Consider the following 22,878-nt stretch of genomic DNA (forward strand, 5'->3'; position numbering starts at 1 on the left):
GACCGCGCATCAAGCCAATGATTTACCACTGGGCTATGGCTCGCCCCACTTACTAATAACAGTAATTATTTATTAAATATATTTGTCCGCATAAATATCAGTGGATGTATACTAAATATGTTTCTGATCGTCTTAGTGTTGTACTAGGTCAAATTTCATTTTATTTTATGATATATTTGTTTTCGTACTTACGTCACTATTTGGAGACCAAATCTAGCATGGGCTACTTACAAATATTAACACGATCAGAAACAAATTAAATATACAGACACTAATATTCTAAACAGGAAAATGTATTTAGTATGTAATTGTAATCGTTAAAAGATTTTATTAGTCGCAAACATCTTACAATGCAGCAAATGCAGGACAGTCCCTTTAATTATAAGTGTATCTATGGGTCGTTTGTTGTGTCATGAACTATAGAATCAACACAACTGACGTTCAGGTCCATGCCCGGATGACTGAGTCCATGAAGGCCTTTTTCCAATTCGAAATACTGGTTTTTAGATGCTGAATCTTTAATGTCGAATTCGCGGAGAGGTTCACAAGAGCCATCACGCTCTCGGGCCGTCTTCGTGGGTGTCGCAGGTTCCAGAAAGTGACGTTCCTTCGAAACATTCAAAGAGTTATCGTCATCATGACTATTTTTGACTTGTGGAATGAGCTCTTGTTGAATCCCCACTACTCGATCGTTCAGCGTATGATACGAATGGCGCATGGGACCCCCAGGTTCTCGATCATTCAACGTACGATAGGAGTGATTCGTGGGACCCCCAGGTTCTCGATCATTCAACGTACGATAGGAGTGATTCGTGGGACCCCCAGGTTCTCGATCATTCAACGTACGATAGGAGTGATTCGTGGGATCTTCCTGTCCTCGGTTATTCAGCGCATGATAGCGATGATTCGTCGTAGAGCCGTCTTGTTGAGGATCCGTAAGTGGGTCATTCTGTGTATGATACGAATGGCTCATGGAACCCTCCGGTACAAGATACTCATGACATGATAGTACACTTTCTCGGTACTGGCAGCATTCTGACATGGTGATTTCCGTCTCGGATTCAGACATCGTGTCCAGATCTTTGAGGATTTTCTCCAAGTATTCAGATATCATATGGAATGTTGGCCGGTCACTCGGGTCCTTTGACCAGCATTGCAGCAGTAGCTGATATCTGTAAAATAATATAATATTCCTCATAGAATGTATCATGATTAATTATTAATACATACACAGACACCACAATTTATTAGGGAAAACAGTGCTTATATAACGACATATGCGGCAAGGCCATTGTTTCATCTACAATTAGTATGAACCGGTATTGTGGGTGTAGTCATTAAAACCACTGGAATTAAGGCTAATGAATACATGATTCGCACTCAGATACTGGCTCCCATCAAGAACAATCAAGGCTACTACGCTGACTTCTTTCTCAATAACAACTAACCCAATGATATGCTCTGGATATATAATTTTCAGTTTACGAATGTCAAACTTCTATTGACATGCTCTTTTTAGAAGTTGATCCATAATTACTGTTGTTCTTGGTCCCCACCCTAAAATAATTCCCTGGTCCGCTCTTGCATCCCCTTTGTTTTCGTAATTGGTTGAAAAATGACAAACTTACAGATTCTCAGAACAAAACCAGGGTCTGAAGAGTCTTTTACCCAGCTGAAGAAAGCGAATGATATCCCAGCCGTCGACTCCTGGGTAGGGAGTAATACCTCGGGTGAGGAGCTCCCACAATACGATCCCTAGGGACCACTGAAAGACAAAACAAAAACAAAGGAAAGGATATTGGTTTAATGACAATCAGTTAAATTGTTTGATCAGTGTATTGTTAAACAAAGGGTGAACCAGTCGCCTGATGCGCGATCTGTCTTGGATCGATCCCCGTCGGTTGACCCATTGGGCTATTTCTATTTCCAGCCACTACACCACGACTGGTATATCAAAAGCCGTGGTGTGTACTGTCCTGTCTGTGGGAAGGTGCATATAAAATATCCATTGCTACTAATAGAAAAATATAGCGGGTTTCCTAGCTAAGACTATATGTCAAAATACCAAATGTTTGACGGCCAATAGCTGGTGATTAATAAATCAATGCGCTCTAGTGGTGTCGTTAAACAAAACAAAATGTAACTTTATTTTGTTAAACAAGTTCAAGTTCTTTGATTTATTGCGTGAGATTTTACAATTTATTTGCATTATCTCAATAAAAAAACAAATAAAAACAAATAAATTATGTATAGTAGTGAAAAACAATGGTGGAGAATGACGAAGTACATAAAATCAACAGTCCGTAAACTAGTTTTATACAACTTTATTTATCTGGTTGTTTACATCTACTGAAAAGTAAAATGTTTTATTCACGAGGGTGACCCGCAATAATAAAGGAAAAACGCAAATGAATTTTTTTAAAGATATAACATTATATGTTTCTGACTAGAACAGACGCTGCAAGAAGAAACCCAACACCTATATCCGACCCCCCAAAACCCCTCACAAAAACCCATAAAAAAACCCCAACCCCCAAAATAAAAAATTCACACCAAAAACCTACAAACAACAACAAAGCAAAACAAACAACAACAACAAAACAACAACAGACTAGCAACTGGACAGTCATAGAAGTCGTGACAGCAGAAAGTTGGCCAACGTTGTGCTGGCAGTTGGTAGTCTGAAACTAGCATTATGCACACATAATATCTCTTCCCGGGGTATTTCTTTGCTGAGCAAATCCACAACGCGCTTGACTATGATCTATACACATTGCAGATAATAACATTGCACGAATAATGACGCAAACTTTCAGAAAAAAAAGCATTTGAAGATCTCTTATAAATGCTAAAGTATTAAAATATATAAAATTCCCGAGGTTGCAGCTTTAACAACACAACGGCTCAAAATATATTGAATTTGGGAAATGAGTGTATTTCAGAAATGCACGCAGCAGTAGTTGGCGACCGTTTGGTTGTGAAACACCGACAATCTATTACATAGACTACACTCTGGCCGTATTCACACATATAAACATATCACGGTCAGGGGACACTGGAGCTACCTTTCGATTAGCTCGAGTCACCTCCAGCCCTAACCCTTTTTGATAACCATTCTAAATTATGCGTCAAAATTACCTTCAAGAAATTACGCGACATTTTCTATTTGGCTTTAATCCTACAAAACCACCCCTCGCCCGCTACCGACCCTGGTGGGGCTGCTTGTGCTCTCTTGCACATGCCAGCGCGGGCGACCCCCTCTACCACTCACCCCAAACCTTTTCCTATCCTGAACGGAGTATCCAGCGAAAGTCGACACCTGCGTCCATGACAGGCGTGTGCTACAATAGTCCGGACGGACGTAGACCGTAAAATATTGACTTAATGTGCCCCGTGCACTAGTGCTACAATGTGCATGTTAAAACCTATGGCCTAATCTGACCTTCCGACGCCATATAACTTTAAATAAAATGTGATGAGTGCGTCGTTTAATAAAACATTTCCTTGATCTGACCTGACCACAGGACACTCAAGCTAACATGGAGTAAAATAATAGATCAGTATACAGCCGTAGACAGGGGAAGCAACCTACCACATCAGATTTGGACGAGTATGTTCCCTTGTCTATGCTCTCCATCGCCATCCAGCGTATCGGCAGTTTCTTTTTGTTGTCACTAGAATAATATCCCTTCTCGTATATATCGCGGCAAAGACCAAAGTCGGCCACTTTCACTCGAAAACACTCGTCAAGCCTGAATTGTAAATAAATAAAAATAAACAGACAAACACAACACAACACAAAAAAGAGAAATATTTTTTTAATATCTTGATTTGGCAGATTTTAAAAACAAGCTGATTAGACATTCAAGTCCTTAAAGATGCAGTATCATAATTGCAAATGCCATAGTTCGCTATTTTTACATTTATTTAGAAATACAAATTAATCGATCCCACTCATAATAAATAACCAGCTTTATTATATAACATTTAGTGAAATATCTTAAAGGGATATTCCCGAGTTTGCTGCATTGTAAGATGTTTCCGAACTAATAAAATATTTCTTCGATTAAACTTACATAATAAATATATTTTCTTGTTTAGAATATCAGTGTCTGTATATCAATGTGTTTCTTGTCGTTTTAATATTTGTAAGAAGCCCAAACTAGAGTTTGTCTTCAAATAATTTCGTACGTACGAAAAAAACATATTTTAGGAAATAAAATGAAATTTAACCTAGTACAAATATTAGAACGATCAGAAACACGTTTAATATACAGCCACTAATATGCTATACAGAAAAATATATTTGATATGTAATTACAATCGTTAAAAAGTATCTTTTAGTCGATAACATCTTAAAAATTGCAGCAAACTCAGGAATGTCCCTTTAAAATATCAGTGAAATAAAAGTGTTACAGTCACTCATTGTCACTGTAGAAAGTGTTATCTTCACTGTAAGAAAGCCGGAACTAATTTGCTGCTGGCATTTTAAAAATAAAGGTAAATTGCCAAAAGTAAACAGAACATGTCATGTGTTTCTGTCAAATATGATTTATATCTCATCTCGTGAAGTTTGCAATCGTATCACACTCGTCGCGCAAGCGTGACTCGTGAGATATGATTGCACACTCGATGAGATATAAATCAATCAGACAAAAAAAACATGAAATATCCTCTATGTGCGTATTATAAAGGCTGGTTTCTATAAGCTATGTAGAATGTCGCCGATCTACGCAGACTGACGTAGATCAAATACACTTTTTTAAATAAAGAAACACAGCCGCACAAGGTATGCGCCGGAAAGATCGTTGCAAATCCTAAACAGACCATAAGAGTTTTCTAAGTTTTGTAAACGTTAAAACTTGTTTTTCTATAAAACCACGACTTTGTGGACACAACCAATTCTATTTGTAGGTCGTGAATATGCTAGTTTACGTACATGCAGTTCCTGGCAGCCAGGTCCCTGTGGACGAACTTGAGATTAGCCAGGTAGAACATCCCTGCAGCAATGTCCTGACCGAATCTGATCACATCTCTCACAGTTACTACCTGAAACATGGTAAACATTCGCGATCTGAAATCTCTAATGTAAACACTCAAATATACAAGCCTCTGAACATTTCCCGAACAATAAATATGTTCCCCTGCGCGTGCTGTAACCTCACCGTGGTGCAGGGGTGTAATATTCTCTTTGAGAATGGCCAATACAGCACAAATTGAAATTTTTAGTAAAAGTCAGTATCTATCTGTGATATTTGTACTTTTGCACAGTTCTTTACACTGTTTTTATTTAAATCTTGAATTTTTATATTCATGTTGATCGTCACTTTATTTGTTTGCATTACCATAGTATGACACCCAATAGCCGATCTATTTTTCGTGCTGGGGTGTCGTTAAATATTCATTCATTCATTTATTCAATAAATTTGTTAACGTGTCGGTCTTTTTGCATAACCAATGGGGTTTTCTGTTCGCGCATTTAATTTACATCATTCACATGGTGCTAACGTGTTATGCTAATTTCAGACTACCAACTGTCAGTAGAACGTTGGACAACTCGACGGTTCTGTTGTAATTGTCCCAGTTCCCGACATACTACGGATGCACTCAGATTAACAACAAGTGGGTTATACGACGGGTGCACTCAGATTAACAACTAGTGGGTTATACGACGGGTGCACTCAGATTAACAAATAATGGGTTATACGACGGGTGCACTCAGATTAACACCAAGTGAGATATACGACGGATACACTCAGATTAATAACAAGTGGGTAATACGACAGATGCACTCAGATTAACAACAAGTGGGTAATACGACGGGTGCACTCAGATTAACAACAAGTGGGTAATACGACGGGTGCATTCATATTAACAACTAATGGGTTATACGACGGGTGCACTCAGATTAACAACTAATGGGTTATACGACGGGTGCACTCAGATTAACAACTAATGGGTAATACGACGGGTGCACTCAGATTAACAACAAGTGGGTTATACGACGGGTGCACTCAGATTAACAACTAATGGGTTATACGAAGGGTGCACTCAGATTAACAAGTAACAACTAATGGGTTATACGACGGGTGCACTCAGATTAACACCAAGTGGGATATACGACGGGTGCACTCAGATTTACAACAAGTGAGATATACAACGGGTGCACTCAGATTAACAACTAATGGGTTATACGACAGGTGCACTCAGATTAACAACTAATGGGTTATACGACGGGTGCACTCAGATTAACAACTAATGGGTTATACGACGGGTGCACTCAGATTAACAACAAGTGGGATATACGACCGGTACACTCAGATTAACAACAAGTGGGTTATACGACGGATGCACTCAGATTAGCAACAAGTGAGATATACGACGGGTGAACTCAGATTAACAACTAATGGGTTATACGACGGATGCACTCAGATTAACAACAAGAGAGTAATACGACGGGTGCACTCAGATTAACTACTAATGGGTTATACGACGGATGCACTCAGATTAACAACTAATTGGTAATACGACGCATGCACTCAGATTAACAACAAGTGGGTAATACGACGGGTGCACTCAGATTAACAACAAGTGAGTTATACGACAGGTGCACTGAGATTAACAACAAGTGGGTAATACGACGGATACACTCAGATTAAGAACAAGTGAGTTATACGACGGGTGCACTCAGTTTAACAACAAGTGAGTTATACGAAGGATGCACTCAGATTAACAACAAGTGGGTAATACGACGGATGCACTCAGATTAACAACAAGTGAGTCATACGACGGGTGCACTCAGATTAACAACTAATGGGTAATACGACGGATGCACTCAGATTAACAACAAGTGGGTTATACAACGGATGCACTCAGATTAACAACTAATGGGTTATACGACGGATGCACTGAGATTAACAACTAATGGGTTATACGACGGGTGCACTCAGATTAACAACAAGTGAGATATACGACGGATGCACTCAGATTAACAACAAGTGGGTTATACGACGGATGCACTCAGATTAACAACAAGTGGGTTATACGACGGATGCACTCACATTAACAACAAGTTGGTTATATGACGGGTGCATTCAGATTAACAACAAGTGGGTTATACGACGGATGCACTCAGATTAACAACAAGTGGGTTATACGATGGGTGCATTCAGATTAACAACAAGTGGGTAATACGACGGGTGCACTCAGATTAACAACAAGTGGGTAATACGACGGGTGCACTCATATTAACAACTAATGGGTTATACGACGGGTGCACTCAGATTAACAACTAATGGGTTATACGACGGGTGCACTTAGATTAACAACTAATGGGTAATACGACGGGTGCACTCAGATTAACAACAAGTGGGTTATACGACGGGTGCACTCAGATTAACAACCAATGGGTTATACGAAGGGTGCACTCAGATTAACAAGTAACAACTAATGGGTTATACGACGGGTGCACTCAGATTAACACCAAGTGGGATATACGACGGGTGCACTCAGATTTACAACAAGTGAGATATACGACGGGTGCACTCAGATTAACAACAAGTGAGTTATACGACGGGTGCACTCAGATTAACAACTAATGGGTTATACGACGGGTGCACTCAGATTAACAACTAATGGGTTATACGACGGGTGCACTCAGATTAACAACAAGTGGGATATACGACGGGTACACGCAGATTAACAACAAGTGGGTTATACGACGGATGCACTCAGATTAGCAACAAGTGAGATATACGACGGGTGAACTCAGATTAACAACTAATGGGTTATACGACGGATGCACTCAGATTAACAACAAGAGAGTAATACGACGGGTGCACTCAGATTAAGAACTAATGGGTTATACGACGGGTGCACTCGGATTAACAACTAATGGGTTATACGACGGGTGCACTCCGATTAACAACTAATGGGTTATACGACGGGTGCACTCAGATTAACAACTAATGGGTTATACGACGGGTGCACTCAGATTAACAACTAATGGGTAATACGACGGGTGCACTCAGATTAACAACAAGTGGGTTATACGACGGGTGCACTCAGATTAACAACTAATGGGTTATACGAAGGGTGCACTCAGATTAACAAGTAACAACTAATGGGTTATACGACAGGTGCACTCAGATTAACACCAAGTGGGATATACGACGGGTGCACTCAGATTTATAACAAGTGAGATATACGACGGGTGCACTCAGATTAACAACAAGTGAGTTATACGACGGGTGCACTCAGATTAACAACTAATGGGTTATACGACGGGTGCACTCAGATTAACAACAAGTGGGATATACGACGGGTACACTCAGATTAACAACAAGTGGGTTATACGACGGATGCACTCAGATTAGCAACAAGTGAGATATACGACGGGTGAACTCAGATTAACAACTAATGGGTTATACGACGGATGCACTCAGATTAACAACAAGTGGGTAATACGACGGGTGCACTCAGATTAACAACAAGTGGGTAATACGACGGGTGCACTCATATTAACAACTAATGGGTTATACGACGGATGCACTCGGATTAACAACTAATGGGTTATACGACGGGTGCACTCAGATTAACAACTAATGGGTTATACGACGGGTGCACTCAGATTAACAACTAATAGGTAATACGACGTGTGCACTCAGATTAACAACAAGTGGGTTATACGACGGGTGCACTCAGATTAACAACTAATAGGTAATACGACGGGTGTACTCAGATTAACAACAAGTGGGTTATACGACGGGTGCACTCAGATTAACAACTAATTGGTAATACGACGGATGCACTCAGATTAACAACAAGTGGGTAATACGACGGGTGCACTCAGATTAACAACAAGTGGGTAATACGACGGGTGCACTCATATTAACAACTAATGGGTTATACGACGGATGCACTCGGATTAACAACTAATGGGTTATACGACGGGTGCACTCAGATTAACAACTAATGGGTTATACGACGGGTGCACTCAGATTAACAACTAATAGGTAATACGACGTGTGCACTCAGATTAACAACAAGTGGGTTATACGACGGGTGCACTCAGATTAACAACTAATAGGTAATACGACGGGTGTACTCAGATTAACAACAAGTGGGATATACGACGGGTGCACTCAGATTAACAACTAATGGGTTATACGAAGGGTGCACTCAGATTAACAACAAGTGGGTAATACGACGGATGCACTCAGATTAACAACTAATGGGATATACGAGGGGTGCACTCCGATTAACAAGTGAGATATACGACGGGTGCACTCAGATTAACAACAAGTGGGTTATACGACGGATACACTCAGATTAACAACAAGTGAGTTATACGACAGGTGCACTGAGATTAACAACAAGTGAGTAATACGACGGATACACTCAGATTAACAACAAGTGAGTTATACGACGGGTGCACTCAGATTAACAACAAGTGAGTTATACGACAGGTGCACTGAGATTAACAACAAGTGAGTAATACGACGGATACACTCAGATTAACAACAAGTGAGTTATACGACGGGTGCACTCAGATTAACAACAAGTGAGTTATACGAAGGGTGCACTCAGATTAACAACAAGTGGGTAATACGACGGATGCACTCAGATTAACAACAAGTGAGTTATACGACGGGTGTACTCAGATTAACAACTAATGGGTAATACGACGAATGCACTCAGATTAACAACAAGTGGGTTATACGACGGATGCACTCTGATTAACAACTAATGGGTTATACGACGGATGCACTCAGATTAATAACTAATGGGTTATACGACGGGTGCACTCAGATTAACAACAAGTGACATATACGACGGATGCACTCAGATTAACAACAAGTGGGAAATACGACGGATCCACTCAGATTAACAACTAATGGGTTATACGACGGGTGCACTCAGATTAACAACTAATGGGTTATACGACGGGTGCACTAAGATTAACAACAAGTGGGATATACGACGGGTGAACTCAGATTAACAACTAATGGGTTATACGACGGATGCACTCAGATTAACAACAAGAGAGTAATACGACGGGTGCACTCAGATTAACAACTAATGGGTTATACGACGGATGCACTTAGATTAACAACTAATGGGTTATACGACGGGTGCACTCAGATTAACAACAAGTGGGTAATACGATGGGTGTATTCAGATTAACAACAAGTGGGTAATACGACGGGTGCACTCAGATTAACAACAAGTGGGTAATACGACGGGTGCACTCATATTAACAACTAATGGGTTATACGACGGGTGCACTCAGATTAACAACTAATGGGTTATACGACGGGTGCACTCAGATTAACAACTAATGGGTAATACGACGGGTGCACTCAGATTAACAACAAGTGGGTTATACGACGGGTGCACTCAGATTAACAACCAATGGGTTATACGAAGGGTGCACTCAGATTAACAAGTAACAACTAATTGGTTATACGACGGGTGCCCTCAGATTAACACCAAGTGGGATATACGACGGGTGCACTCAGATTTACAACAAGTGAGATATACGACGGGTGCACTCAGATTAACAACAAGTGAGTTATACGACGGGTGCACTCAGATTAACAACTAATGGGTTATACGACGGGTGCACTCAGATTAACTACTAATGGGTTATACGACGGGTGCACTCAGATTAACAACAAGTGGGATATACGACGGGTACACGCAGATTAACAACAAGTGGGTTATACGACGGATGCACTCAGATTAGCAACAAGTGAGATATACGACGGGTGAACTCAGATTAACAACTAATGGGTTATACGACGGGTGCACTCAGATTAACAACTAATGGGTTATACGACGGGTGCACTCAGATTAACAACTAATGGGTAATACGACGGGTGCACTCAGATTAACAACAAGTGGGTTATACGACGGGTGCACTCAGATTAACAACTAATGGGTTATACGAAGGGTGCACTCAGATTAACAAGTAACAACTAATGGGTTATACGACAGGTGCACTCAGATTAACACCAAGTGGGATATACGACGGGTGCACTGAGATTTATAACAAGTGAGATATACGACGGGTGCACTCAGATTAGCAACAAGTGAGTTATACGACGGGTGCACTCAGATTAACAACTAATGGTTTATACGACGGGTGCACTCAGATTAACAACTAATGGGTTATACGTCGGGTGCACTCAGATTAACAACAAGTGGGATATACGACGGGTACACTCAGATTAACAACAAGTGGGTTATACGACGGATGCACTCAGATTAGCAACAAGTGAGATATACGACGGGTGAACTCAGATTAACAACTAATGGGTTATACGACGGATGCACTCAGATTAACAACTAATTGGTAATACGACGGATGCACTTAGATTAACAACAAGTGGGTAATACGACGGGTGCACTCAGATTAACAACAAGTGGGTAATACGACGGGTGCACTCATATTAACAACTAATGGGTTATACGACGGGTGCACTCGGATTAACAACTAATGGGTTATACGACGGGTGCACTCAGATTAACAACTAATGGGTTATACGACGGGTGCACTCAGATTAACAACTAATAGGTAATACGACGTGTGCACTCAGATTAACAACAAGTGGGTTATACGACGGGTGCACTCAGATTAACAACTAATAGGTAATACGACGGGTGTACTCAGATTAACAACAAGTGGGTTATACGACGGATGCACTCAGATTAACAACTAATGGGTTATACGAAGGGTGCTCTCAGATTAACAACAAGTGGGTAATACGACGGATGCACTCAGATTAACAACTAATGGGATATACGAGGGGTGCACTCCGATTAACAAGTGAGATATACGACGGGTGCACTCAGATTAACAACAAGTGGGTTATACGACGGATACACTCAGATTAACAACAAGTGAGTTATACGACGGGTGCACTCAGATTAACAACAAGTGAGTTATACGACAGGTGCACTGAGATTAACAACAAGTGAGTAATACGACGGATACACTCAGATTAACAACAAGTGAGTTATACGACGGGTGCACTCAGATTAACAACAAGTGAGTTATACGAAGGGTGCACTCAGATTAACAACAAGTGGGTAATACGACGGATGCACTCAGATTAACAACAAGTGAGTTATACGACGGGTGTACTCAGATTAACAACTAATGGGTAATACGACGGATGCACTCAGATTAACAACTAATGGGTTATACGACGGGTGCACTCAGATTAACAACTAATGTGTAATACGACGGGTGCACTCAGATTAACAACAAGTGGGTTATACGACGGGTGCACTCAGATTAACAACTAATGGGTTATACGAAGGGTGCACTCAGATTAACAAGTTACAACTAATGGGTTATACGACAGGTGCACTCAGATTAACACCAAGTGGGATATACGACGGGTGCACTGAGATTTATAACAAGTGAGATATACGACGGGTGCACTCAGATTAGCAACAAGTGAGTTATACGACGGGTGCACTCAGATTAACAACTAATGGTTTATACGACGGGTGCACTCAGATTAACAACTAATGGGTTATACGTCGGGTGCACTCAGATTAACAACAAGTGGGATATACGACGGGTACACTCAGATTAACAACAAGTGGGTTATACGACGGATGCACTCAGATTAGCAACAAGTGAGATATACGACGGGTGAACTCAGATTAACAACTAATGGGTTATACGACGGATGCACTCAGATTAACAACTAATTGGTAATACGACGGATGCACTTAGATTAACAACAAGTGGGTAATACGACGGGTGCACTCAGATTAACAACAAGTGGGTAATACGACGGGTGCACTCATATTAACAACTAATGGGTTATACGACGGGTGCACTCGGATTAACAACTAATGGGTTATACGACGGGTGCACTCAGATTAACAACTAATGGGTTATACGACGGGTGCACTCAGATTAACAGCTAATAGGTAATACGACGTGTGCACTCAGATTAACAACAAGTGGGTTATACGACGGGTGCACTCAGATTAACAACTAATAGGTAATACGACGGGTGTACTCAGATTAACAACAAGTGGGTTATACGACGGATGCACTCAGATTAACAACTAATGGGTTATACGAAGGGTGCACTCAGATTAACAACAAGTGGGTAATACGACGGATGCACTCAGATTAACAACTAATGGGATATACGAGGGGTGCACTCCGATTAACAAGTGAGATATACGACGGGTGCACTCAGATTAACAACAAGTGGGTTATACGATGGATACACTCAGATTAACAACAAGTGAGTTATACGACGGGTGCACTCAGATTAACAACAAGTGAGTTATACGACAGGTGCACTGAGATTAACAACAAGTGAGTAATACGACGGATACACTCAGATTAACAACAAGTGAGTTATACGACGGGTGCACTCAGATTAACAACAAGTGAGTTATACGAAGGGTGCACTCAGATTAACAACAAGTGGGTAATACGACGGATGCACTCAGATTAACAACAAGTGAGTTATACGACGGGTGTACTCAGATTAACAACTAATGGGTAATACGACGGATGCACTCAGATTAACAACAAGTGGGTTATACGACGGATGCACTCAGATTAACAACTAATGGGTTATACGACGGATGCACTTAGATTAACAACTAATGGGTTATACGACGGGTGCACTCAGATTAACAACAAGTGAATTATACGACGGGTGCCCTCAGATTAACAACAGGTGAGTTATACGACGGGTGCACTGAGATTAACAACAAGTGGGTAATACGACGGATACACTCAGATTAACAACAAGTGAGTTATACGACGGGTGCACTCAGATTAACAACAAGTGAGTTATACGAAGGGTGCACTCAGATTAACAACAAGTGGGTAATACGACGGATGCACTCAGATTAACAAGAAGTGAGTTATACGACGGGTGCACTCAGATTAACAACTAATGGGTAATACGACGGATGCACTCAGATTAACAACAAGTGGGTTATACGACGGATGCACTCAGATTAACAACTAATGGGTTATACGACGGATGCACTCAGATTAACAACTAATGGGTTATACGACGGGTGCACTCAGATTAACAACAAGTGAGATATACGACGGATGCACTCAGATTAACAACAAGTGGGTAATACGACGGATCCACTCATATTAACAACAAGTGGGTTATACGACGGATGCACTCAGATTAACAACAAGTGGGTTATACGACGGATGCACTCAGATTAACAACAAGTGGGGTATACGACGGATGCACTCAGATTAACAACAAGTGGGTTATACGATGGGTGCATTCAGATTAACAACAAGTGGGTTATACGACGGGTGCACTCAGATTAACAATAAGTGGGTTATACGACGGATGCACTCAGATTAACAACAAGTGGGTTATACGACGGGTGCACTCAGATTAACAACTAATGGGTTATACGACGGATGAACTCAGATTAACAACTAATGGGTTATACAACGGGTGCACTCAGATTAACAAGTAATAGATTATACGACGGTTGCACTCAGATTAACAACTAATGGGTTATACGACGGGTGCACTCAGATTAACAACAAGTGGTTATACGACAGGTGCACTCAGATTAACAACTAATGGGATATACTACGGGTGCACTCAGATTAACATGTAATGGGTAATACGACGGATGAACTCAGATTAACAAGTAGCAACTATTGGGTTATACGACGGATGCACTGAGATTAACAACTAATGGGTTATACGACGGTTACCCTGAGATGAACAAGTAACAACTAATGGATTATACGAAGGGTGCACTCAGATTAACAACTAATGGGTTATATGACGGGTGCACTGAGATTAACAACTAATGGGTTATACGACGGATGCATTCAGATTAACAACTAATGGGTTATACGACGGTTACCCTGAGATGAACAAGTAACAACTAATGGGTTATACAACGGGTGCACTCAGATTAACAACTAATGGATTATACGAAGGGTGCACTCAGATTAACAGCTAATGGGTAATACGACGGATGCACTCAGATTAACAACTAATGGGTTATATGACGGGTGCACTCAGATTAACAGCAAGTGATTATACGACGGGTGCACTCAGATTAACAAGTAATGGGATATACGACGGGTGCACTCAGATTAACAACTAATGGGTAATACGACGGATGAACTCAGATTGACAAGTATCAACTAATGGGTTATACGACGGATGCACTGAGATTAACAACTAATGGGTTATACGACGGATGCACTCAGATTAACAACTAATGGGTTATACGACGGTTACCCTGAGATGAATAAGTAACAACTAATGAGTTATACAACGGGTGCACTCAGATTAACAACTAATGGATTATACTACGGGTGCACTCAGTTTAACAACTAATGGGATATACGACGGGTGCACTCAGATTAACAAGTAATGTGTTATACGACGGGTGCACTCAGATTAACAAGAAGTGGGTTATACAACGGGTGCACTCAGGTTAACAACAAGTAGGTTATACGACGGGTGCGCTCAGATTAACAACTAATGGGTGATACGACGGATGCACTCAGATGAACAACTAATGGGTTATACGACGGGTGCACTCAGATTAACAACTAATGGGTTATACGACGGGTGCACTCAGATTAACAACTAATGGGTTATACAACGAGAATAGAGTTGTAAGAGCGCTCTGACTAGCAACCGGACAGTCGAAGAAGTCGTCAAAGACAAAGTTGGCAAACGTTGTACTGGCAGTTGGTAGTTTGAACCTAGGATTACGCAACATGAAATGTGTTATATCAGGTGTTTTTTTTAGGTATACACAATTTTAAGATCTCAGATGCTTGTAGGTACATTAAAAACACTTTTGAACCTGGTGTTGTGAGGATATGTAACAAATAGAACGCTACATTCGTATCCATTGTTTAAAAACGTATTTAATTCACTTTCGCTCGATGGATACGTTTCGAAACAGCTCATAAGATAGATGGTATCTACCGGCCACTCATATAGTATTCTCTATGTTCCAGTACAGCAGTAATGTTGAAATCAGTTGATGTGGAGACCTCGAGTATGTGTGTGTGTGTGTGTGTGTGTGTGTGTGTGTGTGTGTGTGTGTGTGTGTGTGTGTGTGTGAGACAGAGAGAGAGAGAGAGAGAGAGAGAGAGAGAGAGAGAGAGAGTTAGTGATAGTGGGGGGGGGGGGTGTGTGCGCGCGCAAGCTCGTGTGTGTGTTTAAGTGACTGCATTGTATGTATGTATGTGTGTATGTATGTATATATGTATGTATGTATATATGTGTGTGTCTGCGAGTCATTGCTTTACCGTTATAAATGTAGTTAGTTTCCACTGGCTCATTGATTTACCTGTATGACGTGGATTCACCAATATCTACTTGGTTTACCTGTATCTATTTGGTTCACACTGTGTCTCATTGATTTACCTGTATGACGTTGATTCACCAATATCTACTTGGTTTACCTGTATCTACTTGGTTCACACTGTGGCTCATTGATTTACCTGTATGACGTAGGTTTACCTGTATATACATGGTTTACCTATATCTACTTGGTTCACACTGTGGCTCATTGATTTACTTGTATGACGTTGATTCACCAATATCTACTTGGTTTACCTATATCTACTTGGTTGACACTGTGTCTCACTGATTTACCTGTATGACGTTGGTTTACCTGTATATACGTGGTTTACCTATATCTACTTAGTTCACACTGTGGCTCATTGATTTACCTGTATGACGTTGATTCACCAATATCTACTTGATTTACCTGTATCTACTTGGTTGACACTGTGGCTCATTGATTTACCTGTATGACGTAGGTTTACCTGTATATACGTGGTTTACATATATCTACTTGGTTCACACTGTGTCTCATTGATTTATCTGTATGACGTAGGTTTACCTGTATATACGTGGTTTACCTGTATGTACTTGGTTCACACTGTGGCTCATTGATTTACCTGTATGACGTTGGTTTAACTGTACATACGTGGTTTACCTATATCTACTTGGTTCACACTGTGGCTCATTGATTTACCTGTATGACGTTGATTCACCAATATCTACTTGGTTTACCTATATCTACTTGGTTCACACTGTGTCTCATTGATTTACCTGTCTGATGTTGATTCACCGATATCTACTTGGTTTACCTGTATGTACTTGGTTCACACTGTGGCTCATTGATTTACCTGTATGACGTTGATTCACCAATATGTACTTGGTTTACCTGTATCTACTTGGTTCACACTGTGGCTCATTAATTTACCTGTATGACGTTGATTCACCAATATCTACTCGGTTTACCTGTATCTTCTTGGTTCACACTGTGTCTCATTGATTTACCTGTATGACCTTCATTCACCAATATCTACTTGGTTTACCTGTATCTACTTGGTTGACACTGTGGCTCATTGATTTACCTGTATGACGTAGGTTTACCTGTATATACGTGGTTTACCTATATCTACTTGGTTCACACTGTGTCTCATTGATTTACCTGTATGACGTAGGTTTACCTGTATATACGTGGTTTACCTATATCTATTTGGTTCACACTGTGGCTCATTGATTTACCTGTATGACGTTGATTCACCAATATCTACTTGGTTTACCTATATCTACTTGGTTCACACTGTGTCTCATTGATTTACCTGTATGACGTTGGTTTACCTGTATATACGTGGTTTACCTATATCTACTTAGTTCACACTGTGGCTCATTGATTTACCTGTATGATGTTGATTCACCAATATCTACTTGGTTTACCTATAACTACTTGGTTCACACTGTGTCTCATTGATTTACCTGTATGACGTTGGTTTACCTGTATATACGTGGTTTACCTATATCTACTTGGTTCACACTGTGGCTCATTGATTTACCTGTATGACGTGGATTGACCAATATCTACTTGGTTTATCTATATCTACTTGGTTCACACTGTGTCTCATTGATTTACCTGTATGACGTTGGCTTACCTGTATATACGTGGTTTACCTATATCTACTTGGATCACACTGTGGCTCATTGATATACCTGTATGACGTTGATTCACCAATATCTACTTGGTTTACCTATATCTAATTGGTTCACACTGTGTCTCATTGATTTACCTGTCTGACGTTGATTCACCGATATCTACTGGGTTTACCTGTATCTACTTGGTTCACACTCTATCTCATTGATTTACCTGTATGACGTTGATTCACCAATATCTACTTGGTTTACCTGTATCTACTTGGTTTATCTGTATCTACTTGGTTCACACTGTGGCTCATTGATTTACCTGTATGACGTTGATTCACCAATATTTAATTGGTTTACCTGTATCTACTTGGTTCACACTGTGGCTCATTGATTTACCTGTATGACGTTGATTCACCGATATCTACTTGGTTTACCTGTATCTACTTGGTTCACACTCTATCTAATTGATATACCTGTATGACGTTGATTCACCGATATCTACTGGGTTTACCTGTATCTACTTGGTTCACACTGTATCTCACTGATTTACCTGTATGACGTTGATTTGCCAATATCTACTTGGTTTACCTATATCTACTTGGTTTACCTATATATACTTGGTTCACACTGTGTCTCATTGATTTACCTGTATGACGTTGATTCACCAATATCTACTTGGTTTACCTGTATCTACTTGGTTTACCTGTATCTACTTGGTTCACACTGTGGCTCATTGATTTACCTGTATGACGTTGATTCACCGATATCTACTTGGTTTACCTGTATCTACTTGGTTCACACTCTATCTCATTGATTTCCCTGTATGACGTTGATTCACCGATATCTACTTGGTTTACCTGTATCTACTTGGTTCACACTGTATCTCATTGATTTACCTGTATGACGTTGATTTGCCAGTATCTACTTGGTTTACCTATATCTACTTGGTTTACCTATATCTACTTGGTTCACACTGTGTCTCATTGATTTACCTGTATGACGTTGATTTGCCAATATCTACTTGGTTTACCTATATCTACTTGGTTTACCTATATCTACTTGGTTCACACTGTGTCTCATTGATTTACCTGTATGACGTTGATTCACCAATATCTACTTGGTTTACCTGTATCTACTTGGTTCACACTGTGGCTCATTGATTTACCTGTATGACGTTGATTCACCGATATCTACTTGGTTTACCTGTATCTACTTGGTTCACACTCTATCTCATTGATTTACCTGTATGACGTTGATTCACCGATATCTACTTGGTTTACCTGTATCTACTTGGTTCACACTGTATCTCACTGATTTACCTGTATGACGTTTATTTGCCAATATCTACTTGGTTTACCTATATCTACTTGGTTTACCTGTATCTACTTGGTTCACACTGTGGCTCATTGATTTACCTGTATGACGTTGATTCACCGATATCTACTTGGTTTACCTGTATCTACTTGGTTCACACTCTATCTCATTGATATACCTGTATGACGTTGATTCACCGATATCTACTTGGTTTACCTGTATCTACTTGGTTCACACTGTATCTCATTGATTTACCTGTATGACGTTGATTTGCCAATATCTACTTGGTTTACCTATATCTACTTGGTTTACCTATATATACTTGGTTCACACTGTGTCTCATTGATTTACCTGTATGACGTTGATTCACCAGTATCTACTTGGTTTACCTGTATCTACTTGGTTTACCTGTATCTACTTGGTTCAGACTGTGGCTCATTGATTTACCTGTATGACGTTGATTCACCGATATCTACTTGGTTTACCTGTATCTACTTGGTTCACACTCTATCTCATTGATTTACCTGTATGACGTTGATTCACCGATATCTACTTGGTTTACCTGTATCTACTTGGTTCACACTGTATCTCATTGATTTACCTGTATGACGTTGATTTGCCAATATCTACTTGGTTTACCTATATCTACTTGGTTTACCTATATCTACTTGGTTCACACTGTGTCTCATTGATTTACCTGTATGACGTTGATTCACCAATATCTACTTGGTTTACCTGTATCTACTTGGTTCACACTGTGGCTCATTGATTTACCTGTATGACGTTGATTCACCGATATCTACTTGGTTTACCTGTATCTACTTGGTTCACACTCTATCTCATTGATTTACCTGTATGACATTGATTCACCGATATCTACTTGGTTTACCTGTATCTACTTGGTTCACACTGTATCTCACTGATTTACCTGTATGACGTTTATTTGCCAATATCTACTTGGTTTACCTATATTTACTTGGTTTACCTATATCTACTTGGTTCACACTGTGTCTCATTGATTTACCTGTATGACGTTGATTCACCAATATCTACTTGGTTTACCTGTATCTACTTGGTTCACACTGGCTCATTGATTTACCTGTATGACGTTGGTTCACCGATATCTACTTGGTTTACCTGTATCTACTTGGTTCACACTCTATCTCATTGATTTACCTGTATGACATTGATTCACCGATATCTACTTGGTTTACCTGTATCTACTTGGTTCACACTGTATCTCATTGATTAACCTGCATGACGTTGGTTTACCGATATCTACTTGGTTTACCTGTATCTACTTGGTTCACACTCTATCTCATTGATTTACCTGTATGACGTTGATTCACCGATATCTACTTGGTTTACCTGTATCTACTTGGTTCACACTCTATCTCATTGATTTACCTGTATGACGTTGACTTACCTGTATCTACTTGGTTTACCTGTATCTACTTGGTTTACCTGTGTGTCACTGCTGACGTATTTGAGAAGATCCCCGTTCTCCATGTAGGGCAGTACGACCAGGGGCTGACGATCGTCAGTGAGGGTGATTCCCACTAGACACAGGACGTGGGGGTGGTTGAAGTCCTTCATTAGCAGCGCCTCCTCCACGAACGCCTTGAAATCAACCATCTGGGTGGAGCTTTCTTCAACAAGAATAAAACACAAGATTAACAACACCCCCCAGAACATTGCTAAACGTGCGGAACACAAGATTAAACCCCTAGAACATTGCAAAACGAGCGGAACACAAGATTAACAACACCCCCAGAACATTGCTAACGAGCGGAGGCTGATTAGGAATATGTGTGTGATAATTGCGATACGTTGTATACATAAGTGTACTACTGCTGGAGCAAAACCTCGAATTCGGGCAACAATTATACAGATATTGAGGGAAAATGTGCTAAATTAAGACCTTTTGACCGTGTATTTCCATCATATTACCCTCAGACATAGTTGTAATCTACATAAAAATGCATAGTGATTCGTAATGCTAATATGTATAAATATTGTTTTGCAGATTGACGCATTTTTTGTTTAATTCGGGTAAAAACCAGCCTGCCCCTCTACAAAAATGGGAGCCCGTATCCCTATGGTCGTATCTACCCAATATTTGTTTTCATATTAAATGATTTTTAAAATTGTTTTGCCGAGTTTTTGTTTGTTACGGTTTTTTAATTTTTATAATTTATTTTGTTAGTAATTCTTGATTAATGTTTTAATGCAAAATAAATAAAGAAAAAAAAAAAGAAAAAAAAAAAAAAAGAAAGAAAGAAAAAGAAACCCGTTTTCTTAAACAACAAAAATCAAATATTTACTGTGATAAATATAGAAGATTCGTCTTTTACGGTACTCAATTACTACTTATTCATATAGACATTACCTTGTAAATTCTTTACTGCAACCTTTCTTGAAACACTCTCATTGTTGTCTCCCTTTAAGTAGCCTTCGTGAACACATCCAAAATTACCTGGGAGAAGATACAGCGTTACGAAGGGGTGGATACACAACAATCTAAAAAGGGCAATTTCAGTTTGTCGAAGGCAAATGATCGAGCTAAGAGAGGGAGCGAGATCTATCTGTAACGAGTGTGTATGTGTGTGTGTGTGTGTGTGTGTGTGTGTGTGTGTGTGTGTGTGTGTGTGTGTGTTTGTGTGTGTGTGTGTGTATGTACGTGCGTGCGTGCGTGTGTATGTGTGTGTGGTCAGAGTCATGCTCCCCGAATAATTTTGGAACAAAGATGCTCAGAAATACGTTTTCAGGGCAGTTTAATGTTATATATTGTGGAGTATGAATTAAATAAAATAATAATTAAAAAGAGATCTTCAAACGTGCGGATACACTGTGGGTGTAATTAAATATTTTATAATTATTGTACTGTCCTATGAGAACGTTACATGGAACGTTTGGTCTGCCTCCATTTCAGAGAAGTATGTTGTCGAGATCATGGCATGAATTCACAGTAAGGTTATAGTCAGGTCAGATCAGAGGGTTTCACGTGCACATTCGGAGCAAGCTGTTGTAGCGCACGCCTGTCATGGGCACAGATGCCGGCCTCTCCCGGCTCCTCCATCCAGGAAAGGGGTGGGGTTGGACAAGGGATCACCTGCACTGGCAGGTACAATAAAGCACCAACAGCCCGACCGCGGTCGGTAACAGGCGGGGGTGGGGGTTGGGGGTTATTGTGTTTTGGTGCTATGGAATTTGGAATGTCCTGTAGGATTAATGCCAAAGGGAAAAAAGGTACCCAATTTGAATTTAGGAAATTTGGCGCATTTGTGACCGGTCCGCCGAATTGTAAAGGGGGATAGTATCGATGCAGAGGTATATATACCTGAACCAATGACGTCACCAATCGTTAGCAAGTCACGTGGTATAAGAATATTACAAGAGTTGATTTTCTCCAATGTGAACGAGTCGAGTGTTCGCTGTATGACTTGTGTAGGACTCAGCTGATAACCTGCTGATAAATAATGACGGTATAACTATATTAGACTTATAATAATTACTATACTTTTACCACAACCGCTACAGCCACCGCTACCGCTACTGCTACACTACAACACTAACACGTATTCCT

General features: G+C 40.2%; 1 protein-coding gene across 1 annotated transcript in view; it reads right to left on the bottom strand.

Annotated features, from left to right (window-relative positions):
• LOC121368886 (macrophage-stimulating protein receptor-like) overlaps positions 1-22,878 on the bottom strand; it is a 41,160-nt gene continuing 18,282 nt past the window's right edge. Inside the window, exons 9-15 of the mRNA XM_041493643.1 lie at positions 22,633-22,758; positions 21,682-21,768; positions 20,757-20,941; positions 4,940-5,049; positions 3,593-3,752; positions 1,629-1,765; positions 1-1,172 (exon numbers count right to left, since the gene is read on the bottom strand). Of these exons, the coding sequence (XP_041349577.1) occupies positions 392-1,172; positions 1,629-1,765; positions 3,593-3,752; positions 4,940-5,049; positions 20,757-20,941; positions 21,682-21,768; positions 22,633-22,758 (1,586 nt within the window). The 3' untranslated portion in view covers positions 1-391. The remainder of the gene's footprint in view (positions 1,173-1,628; positions 1,766-3,592; positions 3,753-4,939; positions 5,050-20,756; positions 20,942-21,681; positions 21,769-22,632; positions 22,759-22,878) is intronic.

Source organism: Gigantopelta aegis, chromosome 3 (genome assembly GCF_016097555.1).
Source record: "Gigantopelta aegis isolate Gae_Host chromosome 3, Gae_host_genome, whole genome shotgun sequence".
In the NCBI taxonomy this organism is placed as follows: Eukaryota; Metazoa; Mollusca; class Gastropoda; order Neomphalida; family Peltospiridae; genus Gigantopelta; species Gigantopelta aegis.